This window comes from Somniosus microcephalus, chromosome 2 (genome assembly GCF_052327205.1).
Source record: "Somniosus microcephalus isolate GS21.2 chromosome 2, FLI_Smic_1.0, whole genome shotgun sequence".
Classification (NCBI taxonomy): domain Eukaryota; kingdom Metazoa; phylum Chordata; class Chondrichthyes; order Squaliformes; family Somniosidae; genus Somniosus; species Somniosus microcephalus.
Genome location: NC_140988.1, coordinates 270,217,457 through 270,244,443, shown reverse-complemented (window position 1 = coordinate 270,244,443; position 26,987 = coordinate 270,217,457). Strand labels below are relative to the sequence as shown.

At 45.9% G+C, this 26,987-nt stretch overlaps 1 protein-coding gene across 1 annotated transcript in view; it reads left to right on the top strand.

The window, feature by feature from the left end:
- Window positions 1–26,987, top strand: part of LOC147123380 (interleukin-6 receptor subunit beta-like) — a 166,900-nt gene that overhangs the window by 45,165 nt on the left and 94,748 nt on the right. Inside the window, exons 3-5 of the mRNA XM_085971978.1 lie at window positions 6,084–6,152; window positions 16,164–16,463; window positions 21,117–21,237. Of these exons, the coding sequence (XP_085828104.1) occupies window positions 6,084–6,152; window positions 16,164–16,463; window positions 21,117–21,237 (490 nt within the window). The remainder of the gene's footprint in view (window positions 1–6,083; window positions 6,153–16,163; window positions 16,464–21,116; window positions 21,238–26,987) is intronic.

Below are 26,987 nucleotides of genomic sequence, written 5' to 3'. Positions count from 1 at the left end.
AAGTCACAGGCAGAGAGGAAGATCTTACAGAAGAATTTGAAGGTAGAGAAGTGGCAAGGTGGAGATGCTGAGGACAGGGGCAAGTTGGCTGAAGAGTAGAAAATAGAGTGGAAGCGCAAGAGTTTGTTTAAGTTTTAAAAGCAACTAAAAAACAGGCAGGTAAAACTGCCTCTGGTGCAAAAACAAAACTAGGTCAAACTACCTCTTAGAAATATTCGTGTTTAAGCCACTGTGTGCTTTTGGTGCCAACTCAAAATAAGTCAAAAACAAAAGCCTAAATGTTCCAATTCCCTTGAAGGAAATGTATTCTCTGTCACACTTCCTTACAAGAATTCAGTCACTTGTCTGACACCACTCATTTCCTTAGAGCACCATACAGCTCAGTGAGACAATCTCTGACCAACTTTTTTAAAACATGTGGCTCTGAATACCAGATCCAAATCCAACATTTCTTGGTGGTTTCTTTTTCTTGATAGTCAAAATAAAAATAAAAATCTCATATGCGACATGATACTGTATATATAATCTACCATGCTGCATGGTATATCTTATGTAATAATCCCTACTGCTGCTTTCTGGGCCAGTATTTTTATCCTATTGGTTTTACTAGGGCTTTAGGGGGAGAAATTCGGTATCGCCCCGTTTGGGGCACAATTATCGGCCGGGTGCAAAGTTTAGCGCCTGGCACTAATTATCGCCTCTGACTGCAAACCTGTCTTCTATCGCCCCTGGAGGTGATTGGAGCGCTAAATCAGGCGCTACACACCTCTCTTAAGGTGCTAACGCCGGCGAGCGAGGGGCTACCTCAGAGCGCTGGCAAAGCTCATGTGATGTCAGTCAGCAATGGAACACAGACACACTGGCGCCTGCCAGTTCTTAAAGGGGAGGGTCGATCTTGCTCTCCATCCACATCCTGCTCATTGCAGCCTTGAATCTCGGCCTGGAGAGACCTGTACATCAAACCTGCTGGAAAGAATAAATGTAAGAAGTCACACGACACCAGGTTATAGTCCAACAGCTTTATTTGAAATCACAAGCTTTCGGAGCGCTGCTCCTTCACTGCGCTGCTCCTTCTTCAGGTGCAGTATTTGACCCCTTGTGACCCCACCTCATTGTTCTTTGATGTAATGTTTCCCTGACTGACCTGTTTGGACACCATTCACACCTTTGACTGCTGTGATTATCTCTCTGCCGAGGTGTGATAAATGGCAGTTGGAAAGGTTACCTGTAAACATCTGACATGATTCTCTGACTATATAAGCTGTGTCTTTATGCATTTCTCCACTTCACCTGAAGAAGGAGCAGCGCTCCGAAAGCTTGTGATTTCAAATAAAGCTGTTGGACTATAACCTGGTGTCGTGTGACTTCTTACATTTGTCCACCCCAGTCCAACTCCGGCATCTCCACACCATGGAAAGAATAATGGAGAGGCCCAGGAAAAGAGCTCAGAGTGCAGCCCCCATAGTCTCTTCTAAATCGATGCAAAGAAGGTCAAATCAAAATGAACCTGCAAAGTGCAGCTCAGTACCCAAAACTCCTTCACACAGCGTTGAATCTCTCCAGAAGTCTCTCTCTCTCTCTCTCAGAATGCATGGTGCAAAAATGTCACCGAAAAAAAAGGCAGGAAGCGGTCACCTTTAAATAGCGCTCCCCCAGTCCCTTCCCAATTTCAAAACGCTCCCCTCAACCTATCGTTGCTAGCGGCAGGCGGTAAGGCAGGGGGGTGCCACTCAATATCCGGTCCGGGGCGCTACTGGGGCGTTGCACGCTCGACTGACGTCATGATCTGTGGGTGCAGGAGATCATGGCGGCAGTGTTTAGCGCCACCGCAAAATGTTTGGTCAATTTCGCGAGTGGCGCAAACATCACCGCGCCCGGGCGCTAGTTGCTTTGCGCCCATTAGCGCCCAACGGGATGCGCAAAGCAACTGAATTTTTCCCCCTTAGGCTTTTGGCTATGTTTGCCCAGCAATTGACACATTTAGCATTGATAGTAGCATACTTTTTTCAACAATAACTAAACATGAGGCATATTTGCCATTAGTTTTGAACAGTCTGTTGTACACTAATGGTAATGCTAATGATTAAGAGTCAGTTGAGCTCATATTTAGGGGAAGGAAAGGCAGAACTAATGGGGGGAATTTTAATCCCAAAAAACAGGTGGGTTGGGGTCGGGTGGGAAGTTAAAGTGTTAAAAAACGGAATCCTGACCAGAACCCGCCTCCAACCCGCCCACTTCCTATTTTAATGGAGGTGGGATAGCCGGGCGTGTAGCCAACCCGCTCCCAGGAGGTGAGTTGTCAATATTATAATATTATAATGAGGTTGGTGTGCCTCAGATTTAACCAGCATTCCAAATGTAACTGGCTGGTCGGGTTCCTCAGACCCGACAGCTGATGGAAGGTGAGGACTGCTGGATCCAGGAGGTATGTGCCTTTTTACATTGACCTCCTGGCTCCGGCGTCCTTGCCTCATCCACGCCCCAGGATCAGAGACCCCCCTCAGGCCTCTGATCCACCCCCCCCCGGCCTCTGATCGCCCCCCCCCCCGGCCTCTGATCCCACCCCCAGGCCTCTGATCCCCCCCCCCAGGCCTCTGATCCTCCCCCCCCCCGGCCTCTGATCCCACCCCCAGGCCTCTGATCCCCCCCCCCCCAGGCCTCTGATCCTCCCCCCCCCCCGGCCTCTGATCACCCCCTCCCCCCGACCTCTGATCCCCCCCCCCCAGGCCTCTGATCCCACCCCCAGGCCTCTGATCCCCCCCCCCCGCAGGCCTCTGATCCCCCCCCCAGGCCTCTGATCCCCCCCCAGGCCTCTGACCCCCCCCCAGGCCTCTGTTCCCCCCCCCCCCAGGCCTCCAATCTCTCCCCAGGCCTCTGTTTCCCCCCCAGACCTCTGATTCCCCCCCACACCCCCGGCCTCTGTTTCCCCCCCAGGCCTCTTATGACCCACCCCCCCAGGCTTCTGGTCCCCCCCACAAGGCCCTCCAATTGCCTTCCTGGACTCCCCAGCCCCCCGCCCCGCCAGCGATGATCCTTAGGCCGGCCCCAATGTTCTCTCCCCCCGACCCCGATGCTTCTGAGGCCTCTGATTCCCCCCCAGTCTTCTCTTCCTCCCCACACCCCCCGATGCTCGGGCCCCGATGTTCCCTCCCTTCCCCCCGATGCTCCGGAGTCCGATGCCGATCTCTCCTTCCGCCCTGATCCTCCTTCGGCCCCTGACCACCCCTGGCCCCCACCCGATCCCTCCCTCCCTCCTCTCTGTGGCCTAGTGCCGCAGGCCTAACCTGCCTGCCTCTCCATTTGGCTGGCTGCAGGTGGGAAACAGAGGTTTGAAATGCAAATCAGGCCCTGCCGTTAAATTTGGCAGGGCCTACGGGAAACCTGTTCTCCTGGGTTTCCTGACCGCTTCCTAGCCCCCCTGCTCCCAACCTGCCTCCCAATTAAAAATCTGGCCAATGTTCTTGTGCAGTTTTCAATATCAAATTACAGTATTAACTCATTGAAACTGGTCTTGTTAACATAAGACCATAATGCTGTAGAATTATACTGCAAATTCACTAACAGTATAGAGCAGCAGATAGCACAGCACTAGGATCAAACATGCAGTGTAAAACTGATTGGAGCCGTGGGACTTTCTTTTACGGTAAGGCCACTATATAAACTCAACCTGTTGTTGGGTTCTTGCCTGTTGATCTCAAAGTGACATTGACAGTGAGAGCTGTGTTTTACAGTACTGTTTCTGTTGGAAAATCTGGGCTAGAAATTTGTGGCCTTAGCGCCACTCTGTAGCGCCATTAAATGGTGCTAAAACGGCGGCCACCGCTCTTTCGCCAGCTGCTGGCGGATCCCGTGGCGGCCGCCGTTTTCATCCTTACCTTTGCACTGCTGGTAACTGGCAGCGCCATGCTGAATAAAATGGTGGCGCTGTGATGTAACTCGGCGTGCAACACTGACTTTACGTCCCAAGTGCGAACTTCGACCCTAGCGCTAAATTTAGTGCTGGGTCCTAAGCAGGTCAGGTTAACCTGGCCTGCAAGCAGGCTGACAGTGGCGATGTCTGCACCTCTTAAAGGGACACACACATCGTTCAGGAAAGTTTGGATCTAAGGTTTTGGACTTTTTCTTTGATTTTATTAAGTGGTGGCTTGCTGCAATAGATGTGAAAAGTTTTTTAAGTGTGTAGGGAGTGCTGCTGGATGCTTGCAAGGGCTCGGATGTTAAATGAAGGCCTTTGTGAAGACAGAACATGCTGCAAATACTCAGCAGGTCACGCCACATCCATGGAGAGAAAAACAGAGTTCACACCTCGGGTCGAGATGCTGCCGGACCAGCTGAGTATTTCCAGCATTTTATGCTGTCATTTCACATTTACAGCATTTGCTTGCAGAGGTAAGAGGAAGACACAAAAGAGGAGGAATCAGATGGAAGGATGCATCCCAGACAAGCTCTTTGTGGCCAGGATATCTGGGATGGAATCATTTGCCTGCGGTCCCAGTGACCACAACCCCAATTCCCCTTTCATCATTAGTCCCACATCTTACCTTCCATCGGTTACTGACCATCACAACGTCCTCTTGGCCATGATGCTGAAATAAATGCCACCACAAAGCAAACTTTCCAATCCACTTATATACCTTATGGATAGAGGGCCGCTCTTGCAGTGTTGACCCCCTGCACAAAGCTGGAGTGCTGCGTGCGAGACCCTGGGTGCCCCTTCCCTGGCTTGCTGAGCCATTTGTGTAAGTGCTGAGGTATTTTTCCCATTTTTTGAGGTTAGGAAGGGAATTCAGCTTTAAGAGCTGAATATTCACATTTGGGGATTCTTTTTAATGTTAAATATTTTTTTAAAAGGCAGAAAGGGCTGAAAACTGCATTGTTTCGCTTCATTTTAATATGTATTGCTTCTGAGTGCATGGCCCCTTTAATTCTCAGACCTCTTCATTACCCACAATTCCTTGCAAGCTCCACAGCCTTGCTTCCAGAGGCTGTGGGAAGCTCCAAAGCGCTACTGCACAGGAACTTCATCTCGGAGGCCTCCAGTAACACCATCAGGACGGCGTTGCATGGAAGGTAAATGCTGTGCCAACAATCTCCAACCCCCGACCGATTTTGCTCGTTAACGTTGCGACCATTTTCAGCGGCCGTTAACTCCAGTTACCGGTGACACTGGCTATAACAAATTTATCCCCCAGTGAACCCAGAGATGTTTTACACTACTGTTACTGTTGGAGAACTTGAATCCAGAGTTGCCACACAATGCACATTAACCTCACTATGTCCATTAACCTCAATATGTCCATTAACTTCAATATTTCACAAAATTATACAAATCTACCTAATTTATAGGTACTTTCAGAAATTAATATTTTGGGATACAGTATATGAGTAATCTGAGACATTAAATATGGTAAGTGCAGTACATTTAAGAGCTTTTCACAACTCGCAGGTTTTCATTGCTGAATGTCTGAGTCTGCTGTAGGTAGAGATTAATTGCCTTGATTAGTCATCAACTTCATTATCGTTGTATCCGGCAACTACCAAGATGATAGAAAGCAAACTAGATAGACCGTGGTCTTTCATCGTCTAGTGACTCCTGTGTTCCTATGTTCAATGGAATTGCCCGCCACCATCAACATCCTGGGGGTCACCATTGACCAGAAACTCAAACTCAATTGGACCAGCCACGTAAATGCTGTAGCCACTAGAGCAGCTCAGAGACTATAGCAGCTCAAGAAGAAGTCCCACCACCACCTCAAGGGCAGCTAAAAATGGACAATACCGGCCTTGACAGCAGCACTCGCGTCCCAATAACGAAAAGAAAAATTTGATTTTAGTCAGTTAATTTCTACCTTTTACAGGGGTTCATTGAATTTACAACAAAAAGATAAATTACTAGAAATACAGAGTGGGTCAGTCAGCATCTGTGGAGAGAACAGACAGGTTAATGGTTCCGATATAACTGTAATTTCTGCTTTTGTTTCAGATGCCCAGCATTTTTTTGTTTTTTCATTGATTTTAGTTGTCCAAAAGTGTTTGTTTTAATATTAAAATCAATTCATAAAACTTTTTTTTAAATTTTCCAGTTACCACAGAAAACACAATCTCTGCTTGGGCATGGGTGATATTTTCGATAAGTGCATTTATTATTGAAGGTAAGCATAATAAAGATATAACACATGGTATGAATGCAGATACGGTTAATACTGTAGTGACCACCTCCCACACATGGATACATTACATATTTCAACATGTCAACTAACAGTACATGTCTGTCTTTCTGTTTCTATCTGTCTATATCTTCGTGTGTGTCTCTGTCACGACTACCCACTGTCTCTGTTTTTAGACTACCTGCTTATCCCTACCTCTTCTGTGCCTTCACCTCTGCCTTTCTCAATCTTTCTGTTTTCACTACACACTGTTTGCTGTCCCTCTGTTTTTCAATGCCTGTTCTTCCCTGCATTTGTGTATGCATTCCCATGGCCGTCTCCTTAAGGTGCTTTTACATTGAAGTGCCGGTTATGAAAAAGACACATTTATTGGCTTCCTGGCGCTTCTACCGCCTCTTCATTTCCACCCAGCAGGATCCTCCATCATATACCACACAGAAGTGAAGCTGGCTGATCAATGGTAGCCAGTAAGATGCATTTAAAAGTGGGTGTTTGCTGCTCCCAGAACGAGGTAAATCAAATAGTTTATATTTCAAACTGTATTCCATAGCAAGGGAATCCTGCGCTGGCCATTGGCTACGATTTGCAAGTGTAAAAGCAGCTTTTGTTTCTCTCTCTCTGGCTATCTTTATCTTTCAGTCTCTACTGAGTGTATGCTAAAACGTAGCAAATACATAGGAGTCCCCAAAAAAGATAACCTATGGTGAAATCAGGAAGCAGCTGCTGAAACCACCAATAAAAAGTAGGGGGGAAAAATCCAGTTGCTTTGCGCCTCCCGTTAGCTCCCTAAGAGGCGCTAATGGGGCGCAAAACAACTAGTGCCCGGGCGCGGCGATATTTGCAGCGCTCACAAAATTGACCAGACATTTTGCGGCGGCGCTAAACACTACCGCCACAATCTGCTGCGCCCGCAGATCGTGACGTCAGTCGAGCGTGCAACGCCCTGGTAGCGCCCCAGACCGGATATTGAGTGGCGCCCCCTGCCTTACTGCCTGCCGCTAGCAAAAACAGGTGGAGGGCAACGTTTTGCAGTCAGGAAACATAGAAACATAGAAGATAGGAGCAGGAGTAGGCCATTCAGCCCCTCGAGCCTGCTGCGCCATTCAATGCGATCATGGCTGATCATCCAAATTCAGTACCCGGTCCCTGCTTTCTCCCCATATCCCTTGATCCCTTTAGCCTTAAGAAATATATCCAACTCCTTCTTGAATATATTTAATGAACTAGCCTCCACCGCCCTCTGTGGCAGAGAATTCCACAGGTTCACCACTCTCTGGGTGAAGAAATTCCTCCTCATTTCTGTCCTAAATGGCCTACCCCTTATCCTTAGACTGTGACCCCTGGTTCTGGACTCCCCGACCATCGGGAACATCCTCCCTGCATCTAGTCTGTCCAGTTCTGTCAGAATTTTATACGTTTCAATGAGACCCCCTCTCATTCTTCTAAACTCCAGCGAGTACAAGCCCAATCAACCCAATCTCTCCTCATATGTCATTCCTGCCATCCCAGGTATCAGCCTGGCGAATCTTCGCTGAACTCCTTCCATGGCAAGAACATCCTTCCTCAGATAAGGCGACCAAAACTGCACACAATACTCAAGATGTGGTCTCACCAAGGCCCTGTACAACTGCAGCAAGACATCCTTGTTCCTGTACTCAAACCCTCTCGCTACGAAGGCCAACATACCATTTGCCTTCTTAACCGCCTGCTGCACCTGCATGCTTACCTTCAGCGACTGGTGCACAAGGACACCCAAGTCTCCTTGCGCTTCTCCTTCTCCCAATCTATTGCCATTCAGATAATAACCTGCCTTCCTGTTTTTGCCACCAAAGTGGATAACCTCGCATTTATCCACGTTATATTGCATCTGCCATGCTTTTGCCCAATCACCCAACCTGTCCAAATCATCCTGGAGTTTCTCGGCACCCTCCTCACAGCACACACGCCCACCCAGCTTTGTGTCGTCTGCAAATTTGGAGATATTACATCTAGTTCCCTTGTCTAGATCATTAATATATATTGTGAATAGCTGGGGCCCAAGGACCGATCCCTGTGGTACCCCACTAGTCACTGCTTGCCACTCGGAAAAAGACCCGTTTTTTCCAACTCTTTGCTTTCTGTCTGCCAACCAGTTCCCTATCCAAGTCAATACCTTGCCCCCAATTCCATGTGCCTTAACTTTACACGCTAATCTCTTATGCGGGACCTTATCGAAAGCCTTCTGAAAGTCCAAATACACCAGATCCACTGGTTCTCCCTTATCTATTTTACCAGTTACATCCTCAAAAAATTCCAGTAGATTAGTCAAGCATGATTTACGTTTTGTAAATCCATGTTGACTTTGTCCGATCCCGTCACTGTTTTCCAAGTGCTCTGCTATTACATCTTTCATAATGGACTCTAGCATTTTCCCCACTACCGATGTCCGGCTTACCGGTCTGTAATTCCCCATTTTCTCTCTACCACCTTTTTTGAATAGTGGGGTAATATTAGCTACCCTTCAATCCATGGGTACTGTGCCAGACTCCATCGAATGCTGGAAGATGATCAGCAAAGCATCAACTATTTCTAGGGCCACTTCCTTAAGTACCCTAGGATGTAGATTATCAGGCCCTGGGGATTTATCCACCTTCAATACTATCAATTTCCCTAACACCATTTCCCTACAAATACTGATTTCTTTCAGTTCCTCCCTTTCATCAGACCCTATGTTCCCCGACATCTCTGGGAGGTTATTTGTGTCCTCCTTTGTGAAGACAGAACCAAAATATGTATTTAATTGGTCTGCCATTTCTTTATTCCCCATTATAAATTCCCCTGATTCTGACTGCAAGGGACCTATGCTTGACTTCACCAATCTTTTTCTCTTCACGTATCTATAAAAGCAGTCAGTTTTTATGTTCCCTGCAAGCTTACTCTACTGAGGAAGGGACTGGGGGAGCGCTATTTAAAGGTGACCGCTTCCTGACATTTTTTGCCAGCAACATTTTTGCACCACGCATGAGAGAGAGAGAGACTTCTGGAGAGATTCAAAGCTGTGTTGAGGAGTTTTGGGTACTGAGCTGCACTTTGCAGGTTCATTTTGATTTGACCTTCTGTGCATCAATTTAGAAGAGACTATGGAGGCTGCACTCTGAGCTCTTTCCCTGGGCCTCTCCATTGTTCATTCCAGCAGAATTGATGTACAGGTCTCTCCAGGCCGAGATTCAAGGCTGCAATGAGCAGGGTGTGGATGGAGAGCAAGATCGACCCTCCCCTTTAAGAACTGGCCGGCGCCAGTGTGTCTGTGTTCTATTGCTGACTGACATCACATGAGCTTCGCCAGCGCTCTGAGGTAGCGCCTCGCTCCTCGGCGTTAGTGCCTTAAGAGAGGTGTGTAGCGCCTGATTTAGTGCTCCAATCACCTTCAGGGGCAATAGAAGCCAGGTTTGCAGTCGGAGGCGATAATTAGCGGCAGCCGCTAAACTTTGCGCCCAGTCGATAATTGCGCCCCAAATGGGGCGATACCGAATTTCTCCCCCTAGATGTCTTCTAAGGGAACCCCAGTAAATAATTGTCATTCCTATCATGAAATAACAGCAGAAACTGCTGGAAACACTCAGCAGGTCAGGCAGCATCCGTGGAGAGAGAAACAGAGTTAACGTTTCAGGTCTGTGACCCTTCGTCAGAGCTGGAAAATGTTAGAGATGTAACAGGTTTTAAGCAGGTGCAGCGGCAGGGAAAGCGGGGAGGGGAGGAAAGAGCAAAAGGGACAATCTGTGATAGGGTGGAAGGCAGAGTGGTTAAATGTTGCAAATGGGAATGGCAGAATAATCAACAACTGCCGCCTGAAAAAATAGGGGCAGGGGTTATAGTCTGAAATTGTTGAACTCAATGTTGAGTCCAGAAGGCTGTAAAGTGCCGAATCGAAAGATGAGGTGCTGTTACTCGAGCTTACGTTGAGCTTCGTTGGAACAGTGTAAGAGGCCGAGGACAGAGAGGTCAGAGTGGGATTGGAGCGGAGAATTAAAGTGACAGGCGACCGGAAGCTCGGGTCACCCTTACGGACTGAACGAAGGTGTTCCACAAAGTGGTCACCCAATCTGCATTTGGTCTCCCCACTCCCCATTTCCTACTCTGACCTCTCTGTCCCCGGCCTCTTACACTGTTCCAATGAAGCTCAACGTAAGCTCAAGGTACAGCACCTCATCTTTCTATTAGGCACTTTACAGCCTTCTGGACTCAACATTGAGTTCAACAATTTCAGACCATAAGGTCTGCCCCTATTTCTTCAGGCGGCAGGTGTTGATGATTCTGCAACATTTAACCACTCCTGCCTTCCACCCTATCACAGACCATCCCTTTTGTTCTTTCCTCCCCTCCCTATTCCCCTGCCTCAGCACCGGCTTAAAACCTGTTACATCTCTGACTTTTTCCAGTTCTGACGAAGGGTCACAGACCTGAACCGTTAACTCTGTTTCTCTCTCCACAGATGCTGCTGAGTGCTCCCAGCATTTTCTGTTGTTATTTCAGATTTCCAGCATCTGCAGTATTTTGCTACTGTGTCAACCCTATCATGTCCACTGCACTGAAGTGGAGGATATGGAGAACTCGACAAAATAGGAATAATTGGAAAGCTAGCTTAAAATAATGAATACCCAGGATTCTGAGTAATTACTTATCATTCAGAGGATATACCTCCAGAGTGATCTTCTTCTTCAGCATCTAGTTATTTATTTTTCTAATTCAGTTGGATAGAAATTAAATATATGAGAAAATATTTATAACAGTGACTACACTTCAAAAGTACTTCATTGGCTGTAAAGTGCTTCCGGACGTCCTGAGGGCGTGAAAGGTTCTGTATAAATGCAAGTCTTTCTTTCATGTGACTCTGCAGTGCAGTCTGAGTCAGCAGGGGAAGGTCCAGAATTTAAACAGGAGGACAGATAGAATGTGTGAGAAAAAGAATGAAAAACAAAAAGGATGGCTGGAATTTTGCAGGGGGCCAGCGGGCAGGATCAGTGGCGGGTCAGGTGGGAAAGCGAGTTTTTTTGACAGCAGGTCAAGACCCCGCTGTCAACCCGCCGCCGCACGTCTTTCCCAATGTTGGGTCTGTCAGCGCTGAGCAGAACCGACAGGCAGCGGCGGGCAACCCAATTAATCTCATTAGCATCTAGTTGACAGATCAATAACAGGCTTTTTTAAACTTACCGTTTCACTTTAACTTCATGGCCATGGGAACCACGCTGTTCGGGGTCCATGGCTGTGAACCTGAGGCCGGTGTTCAGTGGCCATTGCTCCAGCTGATTATTTGACAGCTTCAAATGTACAGTAAAAGCTCCCACTTGACAGATCTTCACTTTTCTCAGCCACAAGCTGTATCTCAGTCCATTTCCAGCACAGATACTGCAGGCTTTCCACTTAAAATTTTTTTTTTTAATTCATTGGTGGGATGTGGGCGTTGCTGGCTGGCTAGGCCTGCATTTAGTGCCCATTCCTAATTGCCCTTGAGAAGATGGTGGTGAGCTGCCTTCTTGAACCGCTGCAGTCCATATGGTGTAGGTACACCCACAATGCTGTTAGGAAGGGAATTCCAGGATTTTGGCCCAGCGACAGTGAAGGAATGGCGATACAGGTCCAAGTCAGGATGGTGTGTGGCTTGGAGGGGAACTTGTAGGTGGTGATGTTCCCATGCGTCTGCTGCCCTTGTCCTTCTAAGTGGTAGAGGTCGCGGGTTTGGAAGGTGCTGTTGAAGGAGCTTTGGCGAGTTGCTGCAGTGCATCTTGTAGATGGTACACACTGCAGCCACAGTGTGCCGGTGGTGGAGGGAGTGAATGTTGAAGGTGGTGGATGGAGTGCCAATCAAGCAGGCTGCTTTATCCTGAATGGTGTCGAGCTTCTTGAGTGTTGTTAGAGCTGCACTCATCCAGGCAAGTGGAGAGTATTCCATCACACTCCTGACTTGTGCCTTGTAGATGGTGGAAAGGCTTTGGGGAGTCAGGAGGTGAGACACTCGCCGCAGAATTCCCAGCCTCTGGCCTGCTCTTGTAGCCACAGTATTTATATGGCTGGTCCAGTTCAGTTTCTGATCAATGGTAACCCCCAGGATGTTGATAGTGGGGGATTCAGCGATAGTAATGCCATTGAATGTCAAGGGGAGATGGTTAGAGTCTCACTTGTTGGAGATGGTCATTGCCTGGCAATTGTGTGGTGCGAATGTTACTTGCCACTTGTCAGCCCAAGTCTGAATGTTGTCCAGGTCTTGCTGCATATGGACATGGACTGCGTCAGTATCTGACGAGTCTCGAATGGTGCTGAACAGTGTGCAATCATCAGCGAACATACCCACTTCTGACCTTATGATGGAGGGAAGGTCATTGATGAAACAACTGAAGATGGTTGGACCTAGGACACTGCCCTGAGGAACTCCTGCAGTGATGTCATGTGATTGAGATGAATGACCTCCAACAACCACAGCCAACTTCCTTTGTGCTAGGTATGATTCCAACCAATGGAGAGTTTTCCCCTTGATTCCCATTGACTTCAGTTTTGCTAGGGCTCCTTGATGCCACACTCGATCAAATGCTGCCTTGATGTCAAGAGCAGTCACTCTCACCTCACCTCTTGAGTTCAGCTCTTTTGTCCATGTTTGGACCAAGGCTGTGATGAGGTCAGGAGCTGAGTGGCCCTGGCGGAACCCAAACTGGCGTCAGTTAGCAGGTTATTGCTGAGTAAGTGCCACTTGATAGCACTGTCGATGACACCGTCCATCACTTTGCTGATGATTGAGAGTAGACTGATAGGACGGTAATTGGCTGGGTCGGATTTGTCCTGCTTTTTGTAGACAGGACATACTTGGGCAATTTTCCACATTGCTGGGTAGATGCCAGTGTTGTAGCTGTACTGGAACAGCTTGGCTAGGGGCGCAGCTAGTTCTGGAGCACAAGTCTTCAGTACTATTGCCGGAATGTTGTCAGGGCCCATAGCCTTTGCAGTATCCAGTGTCTTCAGCCGTTTCTTGACATCACGTGGAGTAAATTGAATGGGCTGAAGACTGGCATCTGTGATGCTGGGGACCTCAGGGGGAGGCCGAGATGGATCATCCACTCGGCACTTCTGGCTGAAGATAGTTGCAAATGCTTCAGCCTTGTCTTTTGCACTCACGTGCTGGGCTCCACCATCATTGAGGATGGGGATATTTTTGGAGTCTCCTCCTCCTGTTAACTGTTTAATTGTCCACCACCACTAACGACTGGATGTGGCAGGACTGCAGAGTTTTGATCTGATCCGATGGTTGTGAGATCGCTTAGCTCTGTCTATCGCATGTTGCTTCCGTTGTTTGGCATGCAAGTAGTCCTGTGTTGTAGCCTCACCAGGTTGACACCTCATTTTTCAGTATGCCTGGTGCTGTTCCCGGCATGCTCTCCTGCACTCTTCGTTAAACCAGGGTTGATCTCCCGGCTTGATGGTAATGGTAGAGTGAGGGATATGCCGGGCCATGAGGTTACAGATTGTGGTTGAATACAATTCTGCTGCTGCTGATGGCCCACAGCGCCTCATGGATGCCCAGTTTTGAGTTGCCAGATCTGTTCGAAATCTGCCCCATTTAGCACGGTGGTAGTGCCACACAACACGGTGGAGGGTATCCTCAACATGAAGACGGGACTTCGTCTCCACAAGGACTGTGCGGTGGTCACTTCCACCAATGCTGTCATGAACAGACGCATCTGCAACAGGTAGATTGGTGAGGACGAGATCAAGTAGGTTTTTCCCTCTTGTTGGTTGCCTCACCACCTGTCGCAGACCCAGTCTGGCAGCTATGTCCTTTAGGACTCGGCCAGCTCGGTCAGTTGTGGTGCCACCTATTAAATCCGTGAATCTTAAGGTATGGTGTTCTTCAATAAGTAGACGGAGACTGCAGATCAACAATCAACAGGTGTTTACTGGATGAGGGTAGTCTAAAAACTAACAGTACAGATGCCTGCTCAGGGCTTATATACAGGTGTGGTCACTGCCGGTACTACAGTATACAGGAGCTGTAAAAGTAGTTCTCTCTTAAAGGTACATACACTACAATTCCTCCCCTTTTAGATTAACAGTACCATAACATTCAAATAACAGTTAACACTTTTAACATGCACAGTAACTGAAATAGTCCATTTATAGATTCAGTCTTTGGGGCGGCTTCCTGATCCTTTCTGGATAGCGTCTTTCCTGAGTGTCTTGTTCTTGGTGCGGAGGCGATTCTGGCCCCCTGTCGTCGGTTAGTTCATCAGTTTCCGATGCTACTGTTTCTGGGGTAGATGCTACCGGTATGTCGGGTTCATCACCAGGTACGCTAGACATGGGGTTGACTCGTTCCTGTGACGCTAGGATCTGGTCGACATGGCGTCTCACAATGTTCACCCCGACATCCACTGTGTACATTAGTGGCCCCTGCCGTGTGCATATCGTTCCGGGTTGCCATTTCTCTGTTCGGTAGTCGCGGGCCAAGACTGGTTGTCCTACATTGAAGCTCCTTGTCGGCTTCTCATTGATGTGCTGGAATTGCTTATTCTCAACATTTCTTCGCACATTTGGTCTGAGCAAATCCAGACGAGATCTCAACCTTCGGTTAAAGAACATCATGGCCGGGGTCTGGTTGGTAACTGCATGTGTCGCATTTCTGTAGGCTAACAGGAAATTGTCCACCTTATGCTGCAGTGGAATGTCGTCATCGCACATGGCCCTTACTGCCTTTTTAAAAGTTTGTACGAACCTCTCAGCCAATCCATTTGTGGCTGGATGATACGGGGCGGATGTGTAATGCCTTACCCCATTCCTTCTCATAAATTTCCAAAACTCTTCGGACACAAACTGTGGTCCGTTATCAGAGCAAATCTGCTCTGGCAAGCCGTTCCTGGCAAATATGGTCTGTAGGACTGCAATCGTTTTCTCCGTAGTGGTGGAGGACATTTTGATTACCTCAGGCCATTTCGAGTGCGCATCCACTGCTATTAAGAACATTGAGTCCATGAATGGACCAGCAAAATCAATATGCACCCATTGCCATGGAGAGGAGGGCCACTCCCATGGGTGTAGAGGGGCATGTGGTGGTGCATTTTGGACCTTCTGGCATCCTGAGCAGCTCTTTGTTAGGTCCTCGATTTGTTGATCGATTCCCGGCCACCACACAAGCCCTAGCAAGGCTTTTCATTTTCACCCCTCCCAGATGGCCTTTGTGAAGCTCATTGAGCACTCTCTCCCTTAACTTGGGTGGAATTACCACTCGGGATCCACACATCACTGTCCCCTGGCATACTGACAGCTGTTCTCTTCTGGATGAGAATGCTGGCAACAGTGAGTCGCCATGTGTTGGCCATCCCTTCACCGTCAAATCATATACCCGAGACAGTGTCGGATCATTTCGGGTCTCCTCTATATCCACGTTAGTTACTGGCAAGCGTTCAATTATCGACGAATAAAATATTTCGACAGGGTCCACTGCTGGTGCTTCCTCCGCAGTAGGCAGTGGCAGGCGTGATAGCCCATCAGCGTTTCCATGCTGTTTCATGCCCTTATACTCTATTTCATATTGGTTCGCCCCTAGAAAAAGGGACCATCTTTGTAGCCATTTTAAAATCGAGGCATTGCCGGACCAGGAGCCAGTGTAAGTCAGCAAGCACAGGGATGATGGGTGAACGGGACTTGGTGTGAGTTAGGATACGGGCAGCAGAGTTTTGGATGAGCTCAAGTTTACGGAGGGTGCAAGGTGGTGGGCCGGCCAGGAGAGCATTGGAATAGTTAAGTTTAGAGGTAACAACGGCATGGCTGAGGGTTTCTGCAGCAAATGAGCTGATGCAGGAAATCAGCCAAAGAATGAATCATGCTTTCCAACCAAAGCACCACTTACAACTGCAAATACTTTCAACTTGCTGTTCAACATTTCATTCAGCAACAGTATCTAGCAATGTGATTGGTCTCTAACTGCACAGCCTTACATAGCTTTGATGTGCTATTTTTTCCCTGAATGGACAGGTGGATTGTCAATGCTTTGCCATGATGTTGATTCTACGTCAGAAGTGGTCGAACTACGATCAAATGTATCGCTGTCATGTGCATTACGAGAGGAGTGCATCGAGTCATTGGATGCAAATGCAAGTCATATATTCTGGAAGCTAAACGATACCATAATTCCACGAGAACAATATTATTTCAATACAACTATTTCCCGTGTAATCTTAAAGCATTTTGATGCAGTGAAAGGCTATTTGACATGTCACATTGACATCAAAGGAGCACCAAACATCCTTCACCGTTTTGCAGTTGAAGCAGGATGTAAGTAGTCTTTCATTAACAATGGATGCATGACTTCTTGTCAAGAATGAAGGGCTCTAGGACATAGAAGTTTAAATATAACTGAATAAAATGTGAAAATATTTAATGATAACTTATTTATCTAAAAGATCTCAAATAAAGAAATTCCAAGTTCTGAAAACAATCAGTATTGCACTGGTAATCTCTATAATATGTAAAACTTCCAAGCTTGGTGATGGGACACAAAAGGTGGAGTGCGTACAAAACAAGGCCGTAGGATTAGCTTGGCTAGTTTCACAATTTCAACCCTGCAATAAGATGCTAAAGCACTTCAGCATAGAGATAAGAAATGGGAACATGACAAACAATTAAGCATTTTTATCTGTAGTGTATCATGTATTGGTTTCTTTCTTTCTGTTGTGGTACATATAGGGTTAAAAACCAGATTCATTTACACAAAATGGCTTCTTTTGATACAATAGCCTCAGAATATCCAGTCCAAAGATGTGCGGGTTAGGTTGATTGGCTATGATAAATTGACCCTTAGTGTTAGGGGGATTAAATAGGTGGGGTTACGGGGATCGGGTGGGATATGTGTCGGTGCAGGCTCGATGGGCCGAAATGGCTTCTATCTGCACTGTGAGGTTTCTGTGATTCTGTGATTCTGTGAATATAGCCATTGGCACCAGAATTCTGAGGGGTTCGGAGACGGAATTTGGATCTACCAGGTTTCCACTCCATTTAACTTGCATTCCAACACCGGTTAGGGGGAATGGGCGAGTCTCTTACCTGTCTCCTCTACATCTTGGGGTGCATTTTTAAAATATTCATTCCTGGGATATGGGCATCGCTGGCAAGGCCAACATTTATTGCCTATCCCTAATTGCCCTTGAGAAGGTGATGGTGAGCCATCTTCTTGAACTGCTGCAGTCCATGAAGTGTATATTCTACCGTCTTCTGAAGTCCAGGCAGATCACATGATATAAGCAATAGTTGAAATAGACTAATAAGGGTTTTCTGTTCAATCTCTGCGCCCAATCCCTGTGACGCAAGATGTGCCTGTTATCTAAGTTTTGTGTCATCTGCAAATTTTGAAATTGTGCCCTGCACACCCACATCCAAGTCATTAATATATATCAAGAAAAGCAGTGGTCTTAGTACCAACCCCTGTATACCTTCCTCCAGTCTCAAAAACAACTGTTCACCACTGCTCTCTGTTTCCTGTCACTTAGCCAATTTTGTATCAATGCTGCCACTGTCCCTTTTATTCCATGGGCTTCAACTTTGCTGGCAAGCCTATTATGTGGCACTTTGTCGAATGCCTTTTGGAAATCCATGTACACCACATCAACCGCATTGCCCTCATCAACCCTCTTGTTACCTCATCAAAAAACTCAATCAAGTTGGTTAAACACAATTTGCCTTTAACAAATCCATACTGGCTTTCCTTAATTAATTCACACTTGTCCAAGTGACTGTTAATTTTGTCCCTGATTATTGTTTCTAAAAGCTTCCCCACTATGGAGGTTAAACTGACTGGCCTATAGTTGCAGGGTTTATCTTTAGACCCTTTTTTGAACAAGGGTGTAACATTTGCAATTCTCCAGTCCTCTGGCACCACCCCCGTTTTTAAGGAGGATTGGAAGATTATGGCCAGTACCTCCGCGATTTCTTCCTTCACTTTCCTCAACATCCTAGGATGCATCCCATCCGGTCCTGGTGACTTATCTACTTTAAGTACAGCCAGCCTTACTAGCACCTCATCTTTATCAATTCTTATCCCCTTCAGTATCTCCTCTACCTCCTCCTTTACTATGGCTATGGCAGCATCTTCTTCCTTGGTGAAGACAGATGCAACGTACTCATTTAGTACCTCAGCCATACCCTCTGCCTCCATGTGTTGGTCTCCTTTTTGGTCCCTAATTGCCTCCTCCCCCACCTCCCCTCTTACTACCCATTTACTATTTATATGCCTATAGAAGACTTTTGGATTACCTTTTATGTTAGCTGTCATTCTATTCTCATACAATCTCTTTGCCCCTCTTATTTTCTTTTTCACTTCTCCTCTGAACTTTTTATATTTAGCCTGATTCTCAGATGCATTCTCAACCTGACATTTGTCATATGTGCTCTTTTTCTGCTTCCTTTTTCTGCTTCATTTTACTCTCTATCTCTTTCATCATCCAGCGAACTCTGACTTTAGTTGCCCTACCTTTCCCCCTCGTGGGAATGTACCTCGACTGTACCCGAACTATTTCCTGTTTAAAGGCAGCCCATTGTTCCACTACAGTTTTGCCTGCCAATCTTTGATTCCAATTTACCCAGGCCAGATCTGTTCTTATCCCACTGAAATTTGCCTTCCTCCAATTAAGTATTTTTATTCTAGATTGCTCCGTCCTTTTCCATAGCAAATCTAAACCTTATGATACTATGTTCACCGTTCCCTAAATGATCACTGTTGCCTAAATGTTCACCTACTGACACTTGCTCCACTTGACCTACTTCATTCCCCAGAACCAAATCCAGCAATGCCTCGTTCCTTGTTGGGCTGGAAACATACTGATCAAGAAAGTTCTCCTGAACACACACCAGAAATTCTTCCCCCTCCCTGCCCTTTACACTATTACTATCCCAGTCTATATTAGGATAGTTGAAGTCCCCCATTATCACTACTCTATAGTTCTTGCATCTCTCTGTAATTTCCTTGAAAATTTGCTCCTCCATATTTTTCCCACTAGTTGGTGGCCTATAGAATACACCTAGTAGTGTAATGGCACCTCTATTATTTCTTAACTCTAGCCATATAGATTCTGCCCTTCCAGGACATCCTTTCTCTCCAGCACTGTTTCATTCTCCTTAACCAATACAGTCACACCACCTCCTATCTTTCCGTCCCTATCTTTCCTGAACACCTTATATCCAGGAATATTTAATACCCAATCCTGCCCTTTTTTGAGCCAGGTCTCCGTTATTGCCACATCATATTCCCATGTGGCTATTTGCGCCTGCAGCTCACCAACCCTGTTTACTATGCTTCGTGCATTCACAAACATGCACTGTAAACCTATCTTAGACCATCCTGTATTCTCTCTTAGTCTGACCCCACCTAATACCTTACTATTTCTTGCTTTAGTGCTATCTGTCTCTCCCAATCCTTTGTGCCCTTTGTTTCTGCTTTCTAATATTACATCCTGGTGCCCATCCCCTGCCAAATTAGTTTAAACCCTCCCCAACAGCACAAGCAAACCTCCCCGAGAGGATATTGGTACCGGCTCTGTTGAGGTGCAACCCGTCCGGACTGTACAGGTCCCATCTCCCCCAGAACCAGTCCCAATGCCCCAGGAATCTAAAGCCCTCCCCTCCTGCATCATCTCTCCAGCCACGCATTTATCTGCTCTATCCTCCTATTTCTATACTTGCGTGTGGCACCGGGAGTAATCCAGAGATTACTACCTTTGAGGTCCTGCTTTTTAATCTTTTTCCTAACTCCCTAAAATCTGCCTGCAGGGCCTCATCCTTCTTTCTACCTATGTCGTTGGTACCAATGTGAACCACGACCTCTGACTGTTCGCCCTCCCCCTTCAGAATGCCCTGCAGCCGTTCAGTGACATCCTTAACTCTGGCACCAGGGAGGCAACATACCATCCTGGAGTCACATCTGCAGCTGCAGAAACATCTATCTGTTCCCCTAACTATTGAATTCCCTACCACTATTGCTCTCCCACTCTTCTTCCTCTCTCCCGATATAGCTGAGACACCCATGGTGCCATGGACTTGGCTCTGACTGTACTCCCCAGAGGAACCAATGCCCTCACCAGTACTCAGAACAGAGTACTGGTTGGAGAACGAAATGCACTCAGGGGACTCCTTCACTACCTGCCTGGTCCTCCTCTTCTGTCTGGCAGTCACCCATTCCCTCTCTGCCTGCGCACACCTTAGCTGTGGGGTGACCACCTCTTGAAACGTGCTATCCACGTAGCTCTCAACCTCATGGATGTACCGCAGTGACATCAGCTGCTGCTCAAGCTGTGAATCCCGGAGCTCGAGCTCCTCCAGCTGACGACACCTCCTACACACATAGTTGTCCAGGACATGGGAAGCATCCTGGAATTCTCACAAGGCACAGGATGTGCGATTAAGAGGCGATTAAGACGATGACGCAATGGGCCGAATGGCCTCTTTCTGTGCTGTTATATACTTTTCCCATATTATTTTGCATAATAAAAACAAGAAGTCCCAGACACCCTTCCCCTGTTCCAGTGTCAGACCTGAAAGTACAGTGTGGATGCATGCAGTTTGTCCTGGTATTCCAGGTAGGGAAACTCATTGCCAATCCATCCATAGCATATATATGACTGGTGGACTTTCATGGTACACTACTATAGTGCCCACCAAGACAAAAAGTTTTAACACTCGTGCTCTGTAAGGCCTCCTCCGAGACATCCCTTTTCAAAGCTGAAGAGCACTAACTTATTAAACAGTTCCTCATAACTCTTTCTTCTGACACAGGGGATCAGCCTTGTTGCTTGCCTCTGAATTGGATCCCACTAACCTCAATGCCTAAATTCCCAATATGTGCTGCTTTTTGTAGTGCATCCACCAGAAGTGCAAATTCATGAAATGCACCCTATAAAGTGTAATATCTCTGATTCAACATAATTATTTTTCTTTCAGTGCCTCCTGATAAGCCAAAAAATATTTCCTGCATTTCATACTGGGGAAAAAACTTTACTTGTTTCTGGGATCAAGGGCGTGAAACCTATATAGAGACGAAGTTTACACTAACTGGAATAGAGTAAGTATGAAAAGTTATACGTTTTACTTGATATCAGACATTCAGTCACTTTCTTTATGCCAAAGAAGAATGGTAACTCATTTTGTTTGGTATTTAAGTACTACTAGCTCAGATTGTTTGAAAGTAAATATAATGACCCCAAATGTGCTTGCCATTTCCAGCACATTATTGGTATTGGAATGGTGTCTCTGCTCTGTGAGACCTGCTGATCAGGGGCGAATCTCGTTTTTGCTGCGGCATTATTTCCGGTTAAATCGGCAGACGCTGATGTTGCTTGGTGCTCGGTTCAATATATGCCAATGGGAGGATCATCATAGGTGGTACAATCCCATGATTTACACTCCCAATGCTGGACCAAGAATAATTCATGATGAAATAAAAGAGGAGTTTCTATTGCCTGCAACAGCTGATACTGGAAGAAGAGCTTCTAGTTCGTAGCCTGTAGCCTGGAGAAGCTTTAAACAGTGATTGCTGGAGTTCCGAAGAGATCTGTAGCAGTTTTTCTTCTGCAGTGCACCTGTACAGAGCTGGCCTCGCCTCTGACAGCTTGAGGGCCCGTGAGACCATCAGGTCATTTTCACTCCCACCTAAAGTAAGAGGTTCTGAGTAAACATAATGGCCCAAAAATTCCGTTCGCAGGCCTCCCGCGGGTGGAGGGCTGCGATCTGGAAAAATCTGCGCCTAGGCCGGAGGGCTCCCGGGAGGCGCAGAGTTCCATTGCTGGGCCTCTCCAAACTGCCGGTGCGCAGGGCCCACGTATCCCAGAGGTGCAGGCGGTTTGCAGTGTCCTTGGGATCACGTGAGCCATGGGGAGCCAATCAGAGAAGGGAATCTCCCTTCATACATTTGACAGGAAGACCTGTCAAATATATGAATGGAAATCACTCCCAAAAATTAGTAAAACTTTAAATAAATTTTAAAAAATCTAATTTTTAAAATGACTTTAAATTACATAAATTTTATTTTTTGAAAAAAATAATTAAGGTTTTTAACGGGGCTAAAAATAAACTTACCTTTCTTTAAAGTATTTTTAAATGATAAATCAGTGGAAACATTAAAAAAAAACTTTTTTCAACTCTTATCCTGGTAAAAGTAGGCCTTGCTTTTACCAGGCGCAAGAATTGTAAGTGTTTTCTGCGGGCGGAGGGTCTCCAAAAAACGGAACTCTCCACCAGCAGAGGCCCTGCTCCCGGGCAGGTGGAGGATCTGTCAAGAGCTTTCGTGATAGATCGGAAATGCCGGTTTCCAGCGCATGCACAGTGCATGCCTAAAACCGGCATTTCCGTTGGCTCTACGGGTGAGTACACAGCGCGTACACACCCGTAGGGGCTGGAATTTCTGCCTCAATAGGATTCCCAATGGCCACTATTTTAAGGCAGGAGGAGCAGCAATACAGGATGGAGCAAAGGAGGATGAGGCAGGCTGGAGCACAGCGATTGTGGCAGAAGAGCATGGGACAGGATCTTGATCGAGGGACTCTTAAGTGGCCTGTGGCTACCATGTAGCACAGGGCTGGCACATGCAGGCTCAGTAATAGTTAGCTATCACCTGAAACTTGACTTGAAGGCAGGGGAAAGAACAACAACAACTTGTATTCATATAGTGCCTTTAACATAGTAAAATGTCCCAAGGCGCTTCACAGGAGTGTTATAAGACAAAAAATTTGACACCGAGTCACATAAGGAGAAATCAGCCAGGTGACCAAAAGCTTGGTGAAAGAGGTAGGTTTTAAGGAGCATCTTAAAGGAGGAAAGAAATGTAGAGAGGCGGAGAGGTTTAGGCAGGGAATTCCAGAGCTTAGGGCCTAGGCAACAGAAGGCACAGTCACCAATGGTTGAGCAATTATTATCAGGGATGCTCTAGAGGGCAGAATTACAGAGATAGGGAGGGGCGAGGCCATAGAGGGATTTGAAAACAAGGATGAGAATTTTGCAATCGAGGTGTTGCTTAACCAGGAAAATAGAATAATATCAGTGGTGACAAAGGGCAATACTTAAACAAAGGAGCATTACAGGATGGAGAAAAGGAGGGTGAGGCAGCATCTGAGAAGGATTCATCCCACAAGATAGTACTCCTCCCTTCAAAGAGTTTACAGGTCATGCAGATCTTATGAAGATCTCAGTGATATGCACTGTATGAGAAGAGTGCAGTTCACCTAAGAGACTAGGAGAAAAGCAATCTGAAATAAAAAGAGAATAAGAGAAAATGCTGCAGGCGAGGTGAAGCCCTATAGCCAAGATCATCTGCATGGACCGCTCTATCTGTAGCTGTAAAAGTTACCATTGCATTCAATGACTATGCCATTTGATGCTTTCAAGCAGCCTCAGGGGGATCTGTGAAAATTCACTCTGGGTGATTGCCAGGCATGCATTTGTCAGGTTACTGACAACATTTTTAAGAGAATGATTCATCAAATATTTGATATGACACAGCAACGCAACAACATGATAGTGCCATCACGTTTTATCATGGTTTTCTAAAAGTTTATCTGAATGCATGCAGCATTCATAACAAGATAGATGAATTGATGGCACAAATAGAAATAAATGGGTATGATCTAATAGCCATCACAGAGACGTGGTTGCAATGTGACCAAGGCTGGGAACTGAATATTATGGGGTATTTTGACATTTCGGAAGGATAGACAGAAAAGAAAAGGAGGTGGGGTAGCTCTGTTAATAAAGGATGAGATCAGTACAATAATGAGAAATTATATTGGTTCGGAAGTTCCAGATGTAGAATCAATTTGGGTGGAGGTAAGAAATAGTAAGGGAAAGAAGGCACTGGTGGGAGTAGTCTATAGGCCCCTAACAGTAGCTACACTATAGGACAGAGTTTAAATCAAGAAATAATGGGGGCTCGTAAGAAAGGTACTGCAATAATCATGGGCGATTTTAATCTTCATATAGATTGGACAAATCAAATTGGCAAAAGCAGCCTTGAGGATGAGTTCATAGAGTGTATTTGGGACAGTTTCTTGGAACAATACGTTGTGGAACCGATCAGGGAACAGGCTATTTTAGATCTGGTAATGTGTAATGAAACAGGATTAATTAATGATCTCATAGTAAAGGATCCTCTGGGGAAGAGTGATCATAACATGATAGAATTCTATATTCAGTTTGAAGGTGAGAAACTTGGGTCTGAAACTAGAGTATTAAACTTAAATAAAGGTAATTACAAAGGTATGAGGAAAGAGTTGGCTAAAGTGGACTGGGAAAATGGATTAGAAGGTAAGACGGTAGAAAAGCAGTGGCAGACATTTAAAGAGATATTTCATGACTCTCAACAAAGATATATTTCAGTGAGAAAGAAAGACTCGAAGAGAAGGATGAACCAACCATGGCTAACCAAGGAAGTTAAGGATGGTATCAAATTGAAAGAAAAGGCATACAATGTTGCAAATATTAGTGGTGGGCCAGAAGATTGGGAAAATTGTAGAAACCAGCAAAGGATGACTAAAAAAATAATTAAGAGGGAGAAAATAGCTTATGAGAGTAAACTAGCAACAAATATAAAAACTGACAGTAAGAACTTCTACAAGTATATAAAAAAGAAGAGAGTAGCTAAAATAAACATTGGTCCCTTAGAGGATGAGACTGGGGAAATAATGGGAAAGAAGGAAATGGCAGAGGCATTGAACAAATATTTTTTATCTGTCTTCACAGAAGAGGACACTAAAAACATCCCAGTAATAGTAGAAAATCAAAGGGCAAAAGGGAGGGAGGAACTTAAAACAATCACTATCACTAGAGAAAAAGTGCTAGGCAATCTTATGGGTCTAAAGGCTGACAAGTCCCCTGGACCTGATGGCCTGCATCGTAGGGTCTTAAAAGAAGTGGCTTCAGAGATAGTGGATGCATTGGTTTTAACCTTCCAAAATTCCCTTGACTCTGGAAAAGTCCCTGTGGACTGGAAAACTGCAAATGTAAGGAGGGAGACAGAAAGCAGGAAACTATAGGCCAGTTAGCCTAACATCTGTCATTGGCAAAATGCTTGAATCCATTATTAAGGAAGTGGTAGCAGGGCATTTAGAAAATCATAATACAATCAAACAGAGTCAACAAGGTTTTATAAAAGGGAAATCGTGTTTGACAAATCTATTAGAGTTCTTTGAGGAGGTAACGAGCAGGGTGGATAAAGGGAAGCCAGTAGATGTAGTGTATTTGGATTTCCAAAAGGCATTCAACAAGGTGCCACATAAAAGGTTACTACATAAGATAAGAGCTCATGGTGTTAGGGGTAATATATTAGATTGGATAGAGGATTGGTTAACTAACAGAAAACAGAGAGTCGGGATAAATGGGTCATTTTCAGGATGGCAATTTGTAACTAGTGGGGTACCACAGGGATCAGTGCTGGGGCCTCAACTATTTTCAATCTATATTAATGACTTGGATGAAGGGAGTGAGTGTATTGTAGCCAAATTTGCAGACGATACAAAGATAGGTGGGAAAGCAAGTTGTGAAGAGGACACAGAGTCTGCAAAGGGATATGTAAAGTCTGTAGGTATTATGGCGAATTAATACACAGACTACAAGAGTAACTTTAACAGGACTTTACTATTCGAAGGTCAGGGCGAATCTGCCCAATAAATCCTGACACAGCACTTATATACCGGTGTGGTCACCGTCGGTATTACAGTATACAGCAGCCAAGATAAAGTAGTGCCACACCTAAAATAGTTCTCTTAAAGGTGGACGGTTACATACAATAGTTCTCTTAAAGGTAGAACAGTTACATACACTACAATCCTCCCTTTTTAGCTTACAACATACTTATTCCCCATTAACATAACATCATAACATATATACAACTTATGCAAAACAGTTCACAGATTCAGTCTCTCTGGAGGCTTCCTGACTCTGTCCGGATAACGCCTCGGTGGTGTAGTAGTTTTCGGCGGGGTAGTAGGTTCTTCTGGCAAGGTCGATTCGGCTTGAAGGACAGTGTCAGGTTCATCTGATTCCAGTATTACCAGATCGGAGGTAGGTGCTCTGGGTATCTCTGCTTCAACATTAGCCGTGTAAGGTTGTGGAGTAGGTTGGTCCTTTGTGGATGACCCTATGATCTGGTCAACATGGCGCCTTATTATGCTGTCACCAATGTCCACGGTATACATCAGCGGCCCTAGTCTTTTCCCAATAGTTCCAGGCTGCCATTTCTCGGTACGGTAGTCCCGGGCCAAAACTTGTTGACCTATCTGAAAGGATCTAGTTGGCCTTTCATTCATGCCCTGAAATTGCCGGTTCTCTACGTCCCTTCTGACATTTGGCTTAATCAAATCCAGCCGGCATCTTAGTCTTCTATTGAAAAACATCATGGCGGGAGTTTGGTTTGTGACCGCATGTGTTGCATTCCTGTACGCCAACAAGAAGTTATCTACCTTATGTTGTAGGTTGATGTCTTCATTACCCATGGCCTTTATGGCCTTCTTGAAGGTCTGGACAAACCTTTCAGCTAATCCATTGGTGGCGGGATGGTATGGGGCTGACGTGTAGTGCTTGACCCCATTCCTTTTTAAGAACTTCCTGAATTCTTCGGACACAAATTGCGGTCCATTATCAGAACAGATCTGTTCCGGCAGCCCATTCCTGGCAAATATGGTCCTTAATACTGTGATGGTTTTTTCCGTGGTGGTGGAGGACATCTTTATTACCTCCGGCCACTTGGAGTGTGCATCCACCGCGATTAGAAACATTGAGTCCATAAATGGACCAGCAAAGTCGACGTGTACCCTTTGCCAAGGA